This window comes from Leucoraja erinacea, chromosome 8 (genome assembly GCF_028641065.1).
Source record: "Leucoraja erinacea ecotype New England chromosome 8, Leri_hhj_1, whole genome shotgun sequence".
NCBI classification, from domain to species: domain Eukaryota; kingdom Metazoa; phylum Chordata; class Chondrichthyes; order Rajiformes; family Rajidae; genus Leucoraja; species Leucoraja erinaceus.
Window position 1 is genome coordinate 23,133,999 of NC_073384.1, and position 16,548 is coordinate 23,150,546.

The 16,548-nt window shown below is 44.3% G+C and overlaps 1 protein-coding gene across 4 annotated transcripts in view; it reads left to right on the forward strand.

Annotated features, from left to right (window-relative positions):
* LOC129699434 (kinesin-like protein KIF13B) overlaps window positions 1-16,548 on the forward strand; it is a 181,054-nt gene that overhangs the window by 94,153 nt on the left and 70,353 nt on the right. For all 4 annotated transcript variants that reach the window (XM_055639207.1, XM_055639209.1, XM_055639208.1 and 1 more), the window contains exons 5-9: window positions 2,474-2,566; window positions 2,886-3,066; window positions 8,255-8,342; window positions 9,470-9,604; window positions 13,364-13,476. In XM_055639207.1, the coding sequence (XP_055495182.1) occupies window positions 2,474-2,566; window positions 2,886-3,066; window positions 8,255-8,342; window positions 9,470-9,604; window positions 13,364-13,476 (610 nt within the window). The remainder of the gene's footprint in view (window positions 1-2,473; window positions 2,567-2,885; window positions 3,067-8,254; window positions 8,343-9,469; window positions 9,605-13,363; window positions 13,477-16,548) is intronic.

Genomic DNA, 16,548 nt, shown 5'->3' on the forward strand with positions numbered 1-16,548 from the left:
GAGTTACCTGCTCTCTGTCGATTAAGTTTGAGTTTTTACCTATTCCTCATTAGATTTCTTAAGTTAATGGACTTCAGTCCCATTCTCCCCTCATTCCTCTGTAGCCCTGCAATTTGTTCTTTTTTACACGTCCATCAATTTCCCTTTGATTCTTCACTCATTTACACTAAAGGGTAATTTGCAGTAGCCACTCAACACATCAGGATGTCTTTGGGGTTGGGAGGAAGGCAAGGCAGGACACCTGGCAGAAACCCAAGTGGTTACACGAGGAATGTTGAAACCACATTCCAACACACCTGAGGCAGCAGTGTTGCTTGCTGTGCCATTGTACCATCCGGCAAAAGCAAAATACTGTAGAAGCTGGAGATGTGAAATGAAAAGTAAAATATGTTGTACATATCAAGTAAAGACGGCCCTTTTGCAGAGAGAATTATAGTTAATGTTTCACTCGTCAATCTTTAATTCTGCTCTGATGACTCTTGACCTGCAGAGTATTTCCAGTGTTTTCAGTTTTAATCTCTTGCTGGATATTGTGTTTATTTTCTGGTTTGTGATGGTGGCACATCCTTAAACATCCTTAAACTCCAGCTATAATTCCCTCTGAAAATGTTTAGTTCCTTTTTGAGTTTGAAATTTTTTTTTTCATCTTTGTTCAAAATGCAATAACGTGTTGAGTTAAATGTTCATAATTTGCACCGATACGTGAGAAGCAAATGATGGTGGCATTTTAGCAAAGCCCATTTCTGGCAGGAACCAGCATTTGTATATTTACCATTGGACATCAGTAGATAATATATCATCACAGAAACATAAATTCACCCAAAGACAATTAAAAAACAATTCTAGATGTTGGATCTCTGAAGAGATGACAATCGGATTAAATCATGTCTCTGTAGAGCAATAGAATTAAAGATACATTTTAGTTAAGGAGCACAGAAACAGGTCCTTTGGCCAACCTTGTCCATGTCGTTGGCATACTGGTCTTGTGCCATTTGTCTGCATTTGATCCATTGCCCTCTAAATTATTCCTACCCATATACAAATGTCTTTGAAAAGTTGTAATTGTGTCCACTTTGACATTTGTCTCTGGCAGGTCATTTCAGATATGGCTACCCAATCAGTGGAATAAATGTCCCTGGGGTCCCTCTTAAAACTTTCCTCAATCAACTTAAGCGTACGCCCTCTAGTTTTAGAATCCTTTACCCTCAGGGGAGAAAAACTAAGAATGTTCATGTTGCTCATGTCCCTCTTGTACACCTCAATAAGGTCACCCCACAGCTGCCTATGCTCAAAAGGCAAACATTCCAGTCTATCTAACCTCTCCCTATAACTCAAGCCTGCAGCCCCACGTGACACCTGGTAAGTCTTGTCTACACCCTTTACAACTTAATGTCATCCTCCCTGTGGCTGGGTGACCGGAGCTGCAAATAGTACTCCAAGTGTGGCCTCATCACGACTTGTATAGCTGCATCATTATGTGCCACGTTTTGCTACCCCGGTACCCTTCCCAGTAAAGGCAAATGTGCCAAATGCTTCCTTCGCTACATTGCCCACCTGATTGGCCACTTTTAGCTAACCATCAACTTTACTCCCAGAACTCACTCTTCTGCAGCATTCACCTTCACTTTACCTTTACTTGGGTTAAAGTGAAGGGGATCTCCTAAATGTACATCGTTTGTACTTTACAAGTTCCCCAATCTGATTTCAATGGGTGAAAGTCTGGGTTCCTGGCAATGTGTAGTTCTCTGGAGAGGCTGCAGGAACAGATTTACCTGATCCAGTGTTCTGATGGAAGGTCACCAACCTGAAATATTCAGTATTTTTCTCACTCCATAAATGTTGCCTGATCTGTTAAATATTTCCAGCACTTTCCATTTTTTGTCTTATCCAGAATTTTGATTGGAGAGTGTGGGCTTGATAACCTTCTTCCCCACCTTGGGGGAGATACGGTTATATTCTTGCACCATTGTGCGTGGCTAGGAAAGAGAAGGGTAGAGATACGGAAAAGAAAAACGATCCACCTGGCCCACAAGCCATGCTGACTTGGTAGTTCTTCATGAGGGCTGAAACGCCCATGCAGCTGCTGTCAAACCTGTAGAATTGGTTAAATCAATGACTGCCGGCCTAATTCAAATTTTTGATTTGTCATATCACCTCCTGGGAGCTGGTTGGCTAGTCTTCTATTCTCTGTGTCTCACACCCTACTCTGTTAAATGTTGAAATGGACATATGGATCAGTTTTCAGAATTATTAAAATGATTATATCAGGCCTTAACCCTAACTCCTTTGTGAATACTAAAACACTAATGTTTCACTTCAGTGCCTTGTCATCATTTGAGTTATTGTACAATGTGCTTGCTTATATTTCCATGCATTCCACAGAATGTTTGCCTTGCTCTTTTTTGTCTTAAATCATTGTTCATTTAGAAATATTCAGTTACTCTCTATGCTTTATTTAATTTTTACCCACCAGGTCAAGATATGGTGTTTAAATGCCTTGGTGAAAGTTTACTACACAATGCCTTCCAAGGATACAATGCTTGTATATTTGCTTATGGGCAGACTGGTAAGATGATGCTAAATCTGTAATTCTTTCCATCAAGTCAATTAAAAAAATATTCTGTAATGATTATTAGCACATCTTGGCACTCATGAAATTAACTAATTCATTTTTTTATTGAATGATGCTAAATATAATTTAATGGATATTTATGAGATTCTCTAACATATCTCTATCAAGTGGTTTTAATATGAACAAGTGCATTTGAAAGAAAGTATTTTCATTTTACACTGTTCACATTTACTTTGCTATCAAACAAAGAGACACTGAGTTTATAATGTGCAGTTGATCCTGTTAACTATTCATATACCTGTTTGATGGTTAGGCTCGGGTAAATCGTACACAATGATGGGTTCAAAAGATAAGCCTGGTTTGATCCCCCGGTTGTGCAGTAAGCTGTTTGAACGGGCGCTGCAAGAGGCAAATGAAGAGCAGAGCTTTGCAGTTGAAGTGTCATTTATGGAAATCTACAATGAAAAAGTCCGGGATTTGCTTGATCCAAAAGGGTAAGTTTTGGGATAAAATCACAGTAAATATGAATACATCAGGAATGGGTAGTTTTATACAGAACTCAATTAACAGCTTTTTTCTTTCATCATAAATAGATTCTCTGTAAGTGATGGCCATAATAGTCTAATACGATGTTCAGCAATAATGATATTCATACAGCATGGAACCGCACCCTTTGGCTCAACTCACTATGCTGACTAAAATGCCATACTTAAGCTGGCCACATTTGCCCATTTTTGGCCCATATCCCTCTAAACCTTTCCTGTCCATGAATCTGTCAAAATGTTTTTTAAATGTTGTTATTGTAGCTGCCTCAACTACTACTTCCTGCAGCCCAATCTCAGCCACTCGAATCCAGGTGACATCCTTGTAAATCTTCTCTGCACCCCTATCAGCTTAATTGCATCTTTCCTAATGCAGGGTGACCAAAACTGAACAGAATATTCCAAGTGCGGCCTCAGCAAAGTCTTGTACAACTTGTAACATAATGTCCCAACTTCTGCACTAAATTTCCTGACGAATGAAAAACAGCATGTCAAAAGCCACCTTCATCACCCTATCTACCTGCAATGTATATGTGGAATTATGTTTTGTAGTCCTAGATCCCTCTACTCAACAACACTTCCCAGGGCCCGACTGTTCATTGTGAAGGTCCTACCCTGGTTTGACTTCACAAAATGCAAAACCTCACACTTATCTGCATTAAACTCTATTAGCCATTACTCAGCCCACTTGCCCCGCAATCAAAATCATGCTATATTTTTTTTATCACTATCTTCGCTGTCTACAATACCGCATATTTTTAGTGTCATCTGCAAACTTGCCTTAAAATAGTTGCACCAATTTCATTCTGAGCATTCACACTTCCTCCATGTGGCAAATTTATATGCTCAGCTGTAGGAGTCTCCCCCCCCTTACTGGCAAGAGATCGTTGGGTTTCTTATTTGGATAACAGGATCCTGCAATAAAATGACCCTCGCACTACAACAGCAATCTGCCATACGTGCACCCATTCCAGTTGATTGGCCAGCTACACCACAACCATTCCTCTTCAGTGAAGTCCTGTCTTGGCTTACACATCAGTTTTAGTTTCATGTCTGCAAAGATGCTTATTATTGTTCTTTGACATTCACAGCAGAAATCTGACATTTTGTCATTTCATTGGTACTTAAAATAACTTTTTATTTTCTTGCTCCTGGTCTATTGAATCCCCTTGAGTATATTGAATAGAATTGTTTTGAATTTCAATAGTGCCAAATAATATTTTAGATACTTTTTCCTTCCCAGTGGTTTTAAGTTATTAATGACTTTAAAAGCATTTAAAAATAATTGCATACTGTATTGAGGAATCTTATATGGATACTAAGCCATCACTCACTTTCTCCAATGAAATATTAATCATCGTGCACTCACAGGGAGACACAAGGTGGGAGATCATCAGATGCATTTATTTGCTTGGCTGCTCTGTGCTCTTCGTGAAAGGAGCAGCATTGTCAAAGCTGTGAGACCAAATTGTATGCTTGAGTATTCTACAGGGTATAGAAAACGAAAGGGAGGAAAATAAAGATAATGTTAAAGATTTGCATTTATAAAAAGGAACAAAAAAATGAAACCTGGTTAATTGGGAACATCTCTTTGGCCTGACGATGATTGGAGAAGCAATTAAAATCATTGTTAAGTCAAAACTGTCAAAAAGGCACAACAGAGGATGTACTTCCTGCGACAGCTGGGGAAGCACAGTCTGCCACAGGCAATGATGGTCCAATTCTACATGGCCATCGTAGAGTCTGTTCTCACCTTCTCCATCATGGTCTGGTTTGGCTCAGCCACCAAGGACGACACCTGGAGGCTGCAGCGAATCGTCGGATCTGCAGAGAAGATTATTGGCTGCAACCTTCCCTCCATTGATGAACTGTACACTGCAAGGGCCAGGAAGCGAGCGGGCAAGATCATCTCTGACCCCTCTCACCCTGGCCACAAACTCTTTGAATCACTTCCCTCTGGAAGGCGACTGGATTGTCAAAGCTGCCACAGCCAGACATAGAAACAGTTTTTATCCATGAGTAGTTGCTCTACTCAACAGCCAAAAATCTGTAGCCTCCCTTTGATCTGGTATTTTGTTGGTTCACATGCTTGATCAATGGTGTTTTATCATTAATGTCTTATTATTATTAAAGCTTAGTGTTTTCTGAGTCATTCGTAACTGTCACTGCATGTCATGTTGTTCCTTGTGGGCGTAGCACCAAGGCAAAGCCCTTGTGTGTGAATACTTGGCCAATAAACTTACTTACTTACTTACTTACCTACTTACTTAATTATCTTAAGAGTTACTGCAGGCTACTCTAATTTCATCTAATTCGACCTTTGTTTGCAGCCGGTGACTTGACCCATAGGGTATTCTCCACTTGATGTTGGTCACTATTTGCTAGTGTGTGAAGTTCTTTTGTGATCCTACCTTTACGGAGAATTGTTTGCCTCCTTTGAGGCTGCTACAACAGGCTACTTTGTGCAACTTTGATAAAGCCAACTTTGTTTTTGATACAATGCCCTCTAGTGTTGGACATTTACACCCTGGAGGAAAAGATTCTGACTTTCTACCCTATCTATGCCTCTCATCATTGTATTTACTTCTATTGCTCCCCTCAACCGCTGTCATTCCAGATAAACAATCCAAGTTTATCCAACTTCTTCCTGTAGCTAAATCCCTCAAATCCAGGCAGCATTCTGGGAAACCTCCTCTGCACCCTCTCCAAAACCTCCACATCATTCCTGTAATTGGGCGACCAAAACTGCACGTGCTACTCCAAATGCAGCCTAACCAAAGTCCTATAGAGCTGCAGCATCACTTCCTGACTCTTATATTCAATAGGCAAGCATACCATGGGCTTTCCACACACAATCTAAGCAGACCTTTTTGGATATACTTAACAAATTCTACCCCCATTTAATCCTCTTGCCCTGAGTAAGTCCCAATGAATATTCAGGAAGTTAAAATCACTCACTGCAACAACCCTGTGGTTATTTCATCCTTCTGTAATCTGTCTACATATCTGATCCTCTTACCTCCTGCTGGCCATTGGGCGGCCTATAATATAATCCCATATGTTTACATGGGATATGTTGACAGGGATATGGGCCAAACACAGACAGGTGGGACTAATGTAGACACGACCTGTTAGTCTGTGTGGGAAAATTGGGCTGAAAGACCTATTTCTGTGCTGTATAACTCTACCATCCTGGCCACACACTCATCTCACCACTGCCATCAGGTAGAAGGTGCAGGAGCCTGAAAACTGTAACATCCAGGTTCAGGAACAGCTTCCCCACAGCCATCAGGCTATTAAACCCACCGAATAAGCTTGGTCAGACGAGGTAGACCAAAATGTTGGAGAAACTCTGCGGGTGAGGCAGCATCTATGGAGCGAAGGAAATAGGCAACGTTTCGGGTTGAAACCTTTCTTCAGACTCTGAGCTCTGAGCTCTGAACTGCAAAAGACTATATTATTATTTGTTATTTGCACTATATTTGTTATTTATTGAACTTTTTCTTTTTTTTCCCCCATTATGTACAATGTTTACATATTCACATACTCTGTTGTGCTGCAGTAAGTAAGAATTTCATTGTCCCGTCTGGGACATATGACAATAAAACACTCTTGACTTGATTCTCTTGATGTTGGTGCCCCTCCAGTTCAGCTGCAACCCGTCCCTCTTGCACAAGTCACATCTGCCCCATATGAGATCCCAATGGTCCAAAAATCTGAATCACAGTCCCCAGCACTAACTTCTCAGCCACATCATCTGTCCTATCCTCCTATTGCTATCATCACTAGTACATGGTGACTTGAGTAATCCAGAGATTACCACCCTTTAGCATTTTAACTTTTGCTTAACTCCCTACATTCTGCCTGCAGAACCTCATCCCTTTTCCCACCCATGTCATCTGTGCCGATGTGCACAACGGCTTCTGGCTGATCACCCTCCCTCTTGAGAATGTTTCGCAGCTGCTCTGAGACATCCAGTACCCAGGCATCAGGGAGCCAAACAGATCATCCAGGAGTCATGTTTGCTGCCACAGAATCCCCTGTCTGCCCCTCTTAACTATCTAGTCTCCTATCACTATGACTCTGCCTGTCTTCACCTTACCTGCCTGTGCCTTAGAGCCAGGCCCGATGTCCAGACCTCGCTGCTACTGCTCACCCCTGAACGGGCATCTCTCTCAACAGTATCCTGTTTTGCTGGGTAATGGCCACAAGTGATTCCTGAACTACTTTCCTTCTTGCTTTCCTGGCCGACACCCATCTAGTCTCTGTGTGACCACCTCTTGATAGCTCCAGTCTATGACTTCCTCACTCTCCTAGATGAGCCTGAGGTTGTCCAGCTGCAGCTACAGTTCCCTAACACAGTCTTTAAGGAGATGCACCTGGACTACACCTACTGCACCTGGACTGTGGTCCTTGAGGACAGTGGCCATCTTCTTGAGTTCTCACGCACAGGTCGAGCACTCCACTGCACCAGCTTCCATCCCACCTACGCCAAGACCAAGTTTCACTCTGAAACAAACAAAAAGTGACAGACCAAACCTTATCCCGAAGCCTCTTGAGCCAAAGTCTCAATGCCCCACTCTTACTCTGTGCACTCCTTCTATGGCCTCTTCGCTTTGGCTTACCTTCCTTTTATTGGCCATTTAGCCAACTTATGAGACTAGCCTTTTTAACTTGCTCCTGTTCTCGCAGGAAAATCCCAACAGCTGAGACCACCAACTAGGATGAGTGGGCATGTTTCCATGTTACATAAGAGCATGATTCGATATGAGTTCAGTCATTCCCTCTATTATATTTTCCATATAGTGCCACTGTAATTTGTATTGCCAATGTTTTTTTAGAACTTTAAAGTATTTAAATAGAAAACCCAAGGCTTAAAATGAAAAAGGAAGAGCTGAATTACAATCATCTGAATGTTTTTACATTTTCATTTATTGCTATTCATGCTAATAACACAATAATTCATTCTGTTCCAATCTAAACTGTAGTGTTATCATTTTGTCCATCGTTATCTGTTAGAAATGTAGGGAGTTCAAGTTATGTTAGCATAAGAACATTTGAAGCATGTTCTTTACTTGTTCTAATGAAGTATCTTCTAGTTATCTTCTATTGTGTTTTGTTTGATCACTTGCATATGCAGAAGTCGCCACAGCTTGAAGGTGAGAGAACACAATGTCCTTGGTCCTTATGTGGATGGTTTGTCTAAACTAGCTGTGACAAGTTACAAGGTAAGGATGATAATTAAGGATGGAACTCTTTATATGCTAGAGAAGCAACAGTTTTAAGGTGATGGGACAAAATATATTTTGGGTAACAATTGAAATGGATATCCAAGGAAAATGTCTGGTTATTCACTGCCACATCCTCCAGTTAAAATTAAATGCTCAAAATTATTAAGAACATTATCTCCTTTGCTTTCCAAATGTCACGACTTTAGGATCCCATTTGCCAACGTTTGGCCCATATCCCTCTGGAAATTTCCTATCTATGTACCTGTCCAAATGTATTTTAAATACTGTTAAAGTACATGCTTCAACCATCTCCAGTGGTAGCTTGTTCCATATAACCACCACTTCCTCTGAGTAAGAATCGTTGCCCCCAGGTTTGAATTAAATCTTGCCCAACTCATCTTAAACCTATGGTTTTTCATTCCCCCAGCCTGGGTAAATGGCTCTGTGCATTTACCCTATCTATTCCCTTCATGATTGTATACACCTCTATAAGATCATCCCTCAGCCTCCTATGCTACAAGGAAATTTCTAGCTTTATCCCTTAAATCCTGGCAACATCCTGGTTGATTGGTTTAATGGATGGATTGAAGCCATAATTTATTGTATCCACTTTTACGAAGGTCTGATGGGCACCATGAGCAGTTAGCAGCACATACCCAAAAGTGTTTCACAATCAAGTATGCTGCATTAAAATAACTTGATAATTTTCCAAATATGAAAGAAAATGAAGTAGCCTTCTACATGCTGGTACCAGCAGAACATATTCCAGTATCATTGGGGCAGGAAAGAACCATAATATCATATGTAATTTAAATTGGCAGTAATTCTTATAAAGCATTACATACTCCACCCTACTCATTTGATTATTTTTCTTGACGTTCAAAAAAGTGATTGTGCTCATGGAACACATGAAGCAGTCATGCATGACTGTGGACATGCATTTTCTAAGATCATAGTTGTAGCATGCAGTCAAAAACGATTAGGAGAATGTATTTGTATGCACACTTAGTTACCGGTGAACGGAGAATTGGGGGGGGGGGGGGGGGGGGGTTGGGGTGGGAAGTAGTAATACTGTGTGGCGAAAAATAAATTTAAAGAATAATCCAATTTTTCTTGTCCATTAGGATATTGAATCTTTGATGTCAGAAGGGAACAAGTCCCGAACAGTTGCGGCAACCAATATGAATGAGGAAAGCAGCCGCTCCCATGCAGTATTCAACATTATTCTAACGCACACACTATGCGATCTCCAATCAGGGGTGAGGACTTGGATGTTAGTAATGACATGAATTATTTTAGTTCTACTCGCTCAAGATAGACTGGGTGCATATGTTTGATAGACTGGGTGCATATGTGCTTCGCAACAAACTATCGAAAATCAATGTTTAGTTTATTGTCACGTGTACCGAGGTACAGTGAAAACTATTGTTGCTTGCTATCCAGTCATCAGAAAGGCAATATGTGATTAAAATCGAGCCATTTACAGTGTATAGATACATGATAAGGGAATTACATTTAGTGCAAGGTAAAGCCAGCAAAATCCGCTCTAGGATAGTCCTAGGGTCACCAATGAGGTAGATAGTAGTTCAGCACTGCTCTCTGTTTGAGGTAGGATGATTTAGTTGCTTGATAACAGCTGGGAAGAACTGTCTCTGAATCTGGAGGTGTATGTTTTCACACCTATACCTTTTGCCTGATGGGAGAGGAGAGAATAGGGAGTGGCCAGGGTGCTACTCGTCTTTGATTATGCTGCTGGCCTTGCCGAGGCAGCGTGAGGTATAAATTGAGTCAATAGAAGTGAGGGTGGTTTGTGTGATGGTCTGGGCTGCCTCCACAATTCACTGTTCCCAAACCAAGTTGTGATGCATCCTTATAAAATGCTTTCTATGGTTCATTGAAGTTGGTGAGAATTGTAGGGGACATGCCGAACTTCCTAAGCCTTCTAACGAAGTAGAGGCGCTAATGTGCTTTCTTGGTCGTTGTTTCAATATGGGTGGTTCAGGAGAAGTTGTTGATGATTTTGACTCCTAGGAATTTGAAGTTTTCAACCATCTCTACTTTGACACCTTCAATGCAAACTGGGATATGTGTATCGCTTCGCTTTCTGAAGTCGATCACTATCTCCTTTCTCTTGCTGACATTGAGAGAAATGTTGTTGTCTCAACACCAGAACACGAGGTTCTTGATCGCCTTCCTGTACCCTGACTCATCATTATTTGACATCCACCCACAATGGTGGTGTCGTCTACGAATTTGAAAAATTTGAAAATTGAATTATGTGCATGGCTGCACAGTTGTGGTTATGCAAGGAGTAATGAAGGGGACTGAGAACTCATCCTTGTGGAGTACCAGTGTTGAAGATTATCGTAGACGATGATTTGTCCCCTATCCTCACTTATTGGGGTCTGTTGGTCAGGAAGTGGAGGATGCGTTTGCAGATATGAGTGCTGACACCAAGTCATGTTTGGATGGTATAATGCTGCCAAAGACAGAGCTGTAGTCTATGAATAGGAATCTGATGTATGTATCTCTGTATGGACCATAAGAGGAGCATAGAGTCCCACTTGTCCAGCAATAATACACGGGAGGTATGGCGGGGCATACAAGACATTACCAACTACAGAGGCTGTGCCACAAAGTCAGAAGACCTGAGTGTGCCGCTGGCAGAAAAGCTAAATTGCTTCTTCTCCCGCTTTGAAACATCACAACAGCAGCACTCACCTGCTACAGCCCTGTTCCCACCCTCACCTGGCTCCTGTACTACCCCACTCACTGTCAGGGAGCACGATGTCAGACGGGTGCTCCTGGCAGTGAACCCCAAGAAGGCTACCGGCCCAGATGGAGTACCTGGTAAGGTGCTCAAAGCGTGTGCCCACCAGCTCACTGCCATCTTCACCAGAATTTTCAACCTCTCCCTGGACCAGGCAGTTATTCCATCCTGCCTAAAATCAGCCACAATCGTCCCAGTGCCGAAGAAGTCTCCCATCACCAGCCTTAATGATTACCGTCCTGTGGCCCTCACTCCGGTAATCACGAAGTGCTTCGAGAGATTGGTCCTCCAGCACATCAAGGACTATCTACCACCAGACTTCGACCCCCACCAATTCGCTTATCGCCAAAACAGATCCACAGAAGACGCCATTACCGTAGCTCTCCACTCTGTGCTGAGCCATCTGGAGCAGGGGCAGAGCTACGTCCAGATGCTCTTTGTGGATTATAGCTCAGCTTTCAATACAATCATTCCGGACATTCTCATTGATAAATTGGTCACTCTCGGCCTCCCCACTCTCACATGTGCCTGGATAAAAGATTTTCTCACCAACCGGCCCCAGACTGTGAGACTCGGCCCCCACCTCTCCTCCACTCGCAGGTTGAGTACCGGCTCCCCACAGGGCAGTGTGCTAAGCCCCCTCTTATACTGTCTCTACACCTACGACTGTAGTCCGGCTCACAACAACAACCGCATCGTCAAATTTGCTGACGACACTACTGTAGTCGGACTTATTTCAAAGGGAGACGAGGCAGCCTACAGAGAGGAAGTCCTGAAGTTGACAACCTGGTGCTCAGAAAACAATCTGGCTCTGAACACCAGGAAAACAAAAGAGCTCATTGTCGACTTCAGGAGGCACAGCACCGACTTAGTCCCCCTACATATCAACGGCGAGTGTGTGGAGAGGGTCAACACCTTCCGGTTTCTCGGCGTCCTTATCTCTGCTGATATCTCCTGGACAGACAACACGACAGCGGTCATCAAGAAGGTTCAGCAGCGGTTGCACGTCCTGAGGGTCCTCAAGAAGCACAACCTGGACTCTAACCTGCTGCTGACCTTCTACCAATCGTCCATCGAGAGCCTGCTGACATACTGCATTACAGCATGGTATGGCAGCTGCACCATGGCAGACAGGGAGAGGCTTCAGAGGGTAACTAGGACAGCACAGAAGATCATTGGCTGCCCTCTCCCCTCCCTGATGGATATTTACACCTCCCGCTGCCTTAGCAGGGCAAAGAATATCATCAAGGACAGCTCCCATCCTGCGTTTGGACTGTTCAACCTGCTGCCCTCTGGAAGGCGCTATAGGTGCATCAAATCTAGGACAAATAGACACATGAATAGTTGTTTTCCGAAAATTATAACTACTCTTAATTCACACATGCACTGACTTCACAGCCCAACACCCGGACTTCCATCTATTATATCCACGTAATGAAATTTGGAACTGTAATGTGTATTGTAACTGTAATTTTTAACATTTTTTAAAACACATTTTTAATATTTAATATAATCTTTAAACATCTCCTTCACCATTTTGCCTTTATAGATATGTATATAGCTCCGCAGAATTGTGCACGTATCCCCCCCCCTTTTGTTTTTGTTTTCTGTTTCTTGTTTTTTGTACTAAATTATATGTATGCACTGAGTACGAGCAGCTTTTAATTTCATTGTACATGTATAGTGACAATAAATGGCATATCTATCTATATCCATCTCTCTTATCCAGGCATTCTAGGGATGAGTGTAGGGCTAGGGCAATGGCACCGTTCGTGGACCTGTTGTGGTGGTGGGCGAACTGCAGTGTATTAAGGCCGCTAGATAGACTGGAGTCTTCTCCAGTGGCATAAGGAGCATTTCAAAACATTTCATGATGGTGGCTGTCAAGGCCACTGGCCAGTCGTCGTTTAGGCATGAGATCTTGCTTTTCTTTGGACAATGGTCACCGGACAGGTGGTAAAATGGGGGGAAATTAGTGTTAAATAAATAAAGCGATGGCTCCTGAAAGCCAGAGGATGGTCAGGAGAAAAGTATGTCCCCCCCTACACTAGTCCCACCTGCCTGCATTTGCCCCATACCCTTCTAAACCTATTCTATCCATGTGCTTGTCCAAATGTTTTTTTTTTTAAGTTGTGATTGTACCTGTCTCAACTATCTCCTCTGGCAGTTTGTTTCATAAACCAACCACTCTGAAGGGTGAAATCACTGTAGAGCCATTTCTGACCTGATTCCAATCATCTTTCCATAGACCTTGGGTGAGAAGGTGAGCAAACTGAGCCTGGTGGACCTGGCAGGTAGCGAGAGAGCAGCAAAGTCAGGAGCTGCTGGGGATCGACTGAAGGAAGGAAGCAACATTAACAAGTGAGTTAGTTACTGATGATTTTACTGATTTTACATCTGTTAATCCAATCATTGACATGCTTCTAAAATGGCAACATTTCAAGGAATGTTTTGCAACAAATGTTATCATAGAACAACATTATTATTGTTAGACATAAGTAGGTTATTTAAATACAAAAAATTGCTTTAACAACATGTTGCATTGTAACTTTCATCTGGTCCCATGTAGCATCTGTAACGTTTACTTGTAATGAATAGGAATCTACTCATGTTTGAAAACAATTTAAACTGTATTTGACTTGGAACCTTGAATTTGATGTATTCCTTGCCCGAACTTTACTTTTTAAAATGATATTAAATATTATGCCTGTAAAGTCATCTATCTATATACTTTTAAAACTGTGTGTGTGTGTGTGTGTGTCATTTTACCTGTGAAGCGTATCTCCTCGAAAACCAGATGCAAAAACGGGGAGATTTTTACATATTTCGGTTGGGATTATAGATTTTTAATAAGATTGTTCACAAAACTCACTTTAAAAAAAATAACTGGCGCTTGCCAGCTGCTGACGTTACAATGCCCACATGCCCACCAATCGAGGCCCACCTGCCTCCTGTCCCACCCTGTGGACCCCGTTGTGGACATTGAATTTGATTGTTGCCCCGCGTCCCTCCCCGTCTCCCGGCTCTAGTCTCCCCGGCCCGGCCCGGCTCTAGATGTGCTGTTTTGCACAAGAACATTGCGGCGGCCCCCCAACTGTTCCCAGTCGGCCCACGGCCTCACTCAGGTCCACGCCCGTCCGCCCAGTCCAACCCCCTCCGTTCTTCAAAATGCGCAGAAAGAACAAGCGTTCTGCAGATCGGGAGGTCACCGTAGGTCATCGGCTTGCTTCTGAATCCTCTCCGTTTCCCCCGCCCGATGGTAGAACATGGCGGCAGCCGTTATCGTCGCTTGGGGCACGCGATGAAAAGGTGGCCCCTTGCGGCCATGACTCCCTCTGGGAAACCTGCCCCCCGGCGCAGCAAGCGAAGCCCTTCCCTCCCTCCCGCTGCAAACCGAACGCCTCTCTCCCCCCCCCCCTCTCTCCCCCACTCTCTCCCCCCTCCCCCTGCCCGCTCTCTCTCTCCCCCTCTCTCTCTCCCTCTCTCTTCCCCCCCCTCTCTCCCCACCTCTCTCTCTCCCCACCTCTCTCTCTCTCCCTCTCTCTCTCCCTCTCCCCCCCCCTCTCTCTCTCCTTCTCCTCTCCTCTCTCTCCTCCCTCTCTCCCCCTCTCTCCCCCCTCTTCTCTCCCCCCTCTCTCCCCCCTCTCCTCCCTCTCTCTCTCTTTCTCCCCCTCTCTCTCTCTCCCCCCTCTCTCTCCCCACCCTCTCTCCCCCTCTCTTCCTCCCTCCCTCTCCCCCTCCTCTCTCCCCCCCCCCCCCCCTCTCTCCCCCCCTCTCTCCCCCTCCCCTCTCTCTCTCTCTCCCCCTCTCTCTCCTCTCTCGCCCCACACTCCTCTCTCTCACCCCTCTCTCTCCCTATCTCTCTCTCTCTCCCTATTTCTCACCTCTCTCTCTCTCTCATTCCCTCTCTCTCTCCCCCCCTCTCTCTCTCTGCCCCATTCTCACTCCCCTCTCTCTCCCCTCCTCTCTCTCTCTCTCTCCTCCCTCTCTTCCCCCCTCTCCCCTCCTCCCCTCATCTTCTCTTCTCTCTCTCCCCCTCTCTCCCCCACTCTCCTCCCCCCCGCTGCACCCTCTCCTCCCCCCCTCTCTCTCTCCCCCTATCTCTTCCCCCCCCTCTCCTCTCCTCCCCCCCCTCTCCCCCCCCTCCCCCATCGCACCGCCAGCTCACCCCTTCCCCCCCTGGTCCCCCTCGCTGGCTCTTGCCCCCTCCGCCATGATACCCGCTTCTCCCCATGGCCTTCCCCGCCTTTTCTCCGAGCTCTCTCCCCCCCCCCCCCCCCCCCACCCCCCCCCCCCCCCCCACACCCCCCCCCAGCCCCCACTCCCTTCCCTCCACAACCCCCCCCGCCCACACACTCCGTCCCCCACAACCACCCCTCCGCGCACATGCCCCCCCCTCCACCCAACACCCCCACCTCACACCCCACTTCCCTCCTACCCCCCCCCCCCCCCCCCCCCCTCCCACATATGAAGAGGGGAGGGAGTTTTGGGGGATGAGGGGAAATGAGCCACGCCTGCGCAGGTAGGGGCTATGGGTGAGTGGTGGAATATTGCGTGGGGGGAACGGGTTGTGTTGGGGGGAACAGGTGAGTGGTAGAATATTGCGTTGGGGAATGGGTTGTGTTGGGGGACCGTGCCTCCCGTGTGACTGGGACTAACGGGTCCCACTTAGTCTAGTTTATGTTTAAATCCCTCTTAAATGTATCTTTGGCTGCTATGCTTTTTGAATATCAAGGTTTTGTTTTGAAGGCACTTGTTTGATTAATCACTGCCTATTTGTTTGCCTGCTACTTATAGCTGGAAATTATTTTATTGACCCTAACCCAAATCTGTATTTACCTTATTTGAATTTCCCCTTTGATTTTATCTTTTGTTTTTATATGGATTACAACATCTCTTGTTGATAATAATGCAGCTCGCTATCAATTATGAGAAGCCTATTGATGTGTGAAACCTCTCTGACTCATCACTTGTCCATCTTCTATTTATATTTGTTTCTTCATGGCCACTCCTGTGATTCATGGCCACTCCTGTGATTCATGGCCACTCCTGTGATTCATGGCCACTCCTCAGTGGAGAAAGGAGGTAACTAGCCAGAAGGTTAAGCAGATTTGTTTGAAATCACAGTTGAGGTGAAAAGCTTTGATCTTTGAAAATGGGAAGGAGGTTGTCAGGGTATGACATTGGAGAGGACAGCAACCTAAAGGCTGAAGGAGAATGAACAGGTGAATAGGAAAAGGCCAATGACAGATGTCACGTTTAATCATAAAAGCAACAATGTCCCACCAACATTACTGATGTAATCTGACAAAAATGGAAACCTAAGACATGGGGGTTACATTGGAGATTGGTTTTAAAGAAGAATGGACAGATAAATAAAATTGGATTTCCCAAGGATCCATGTAAATTGAGCAGACCTTTGGGCAGTGGAGG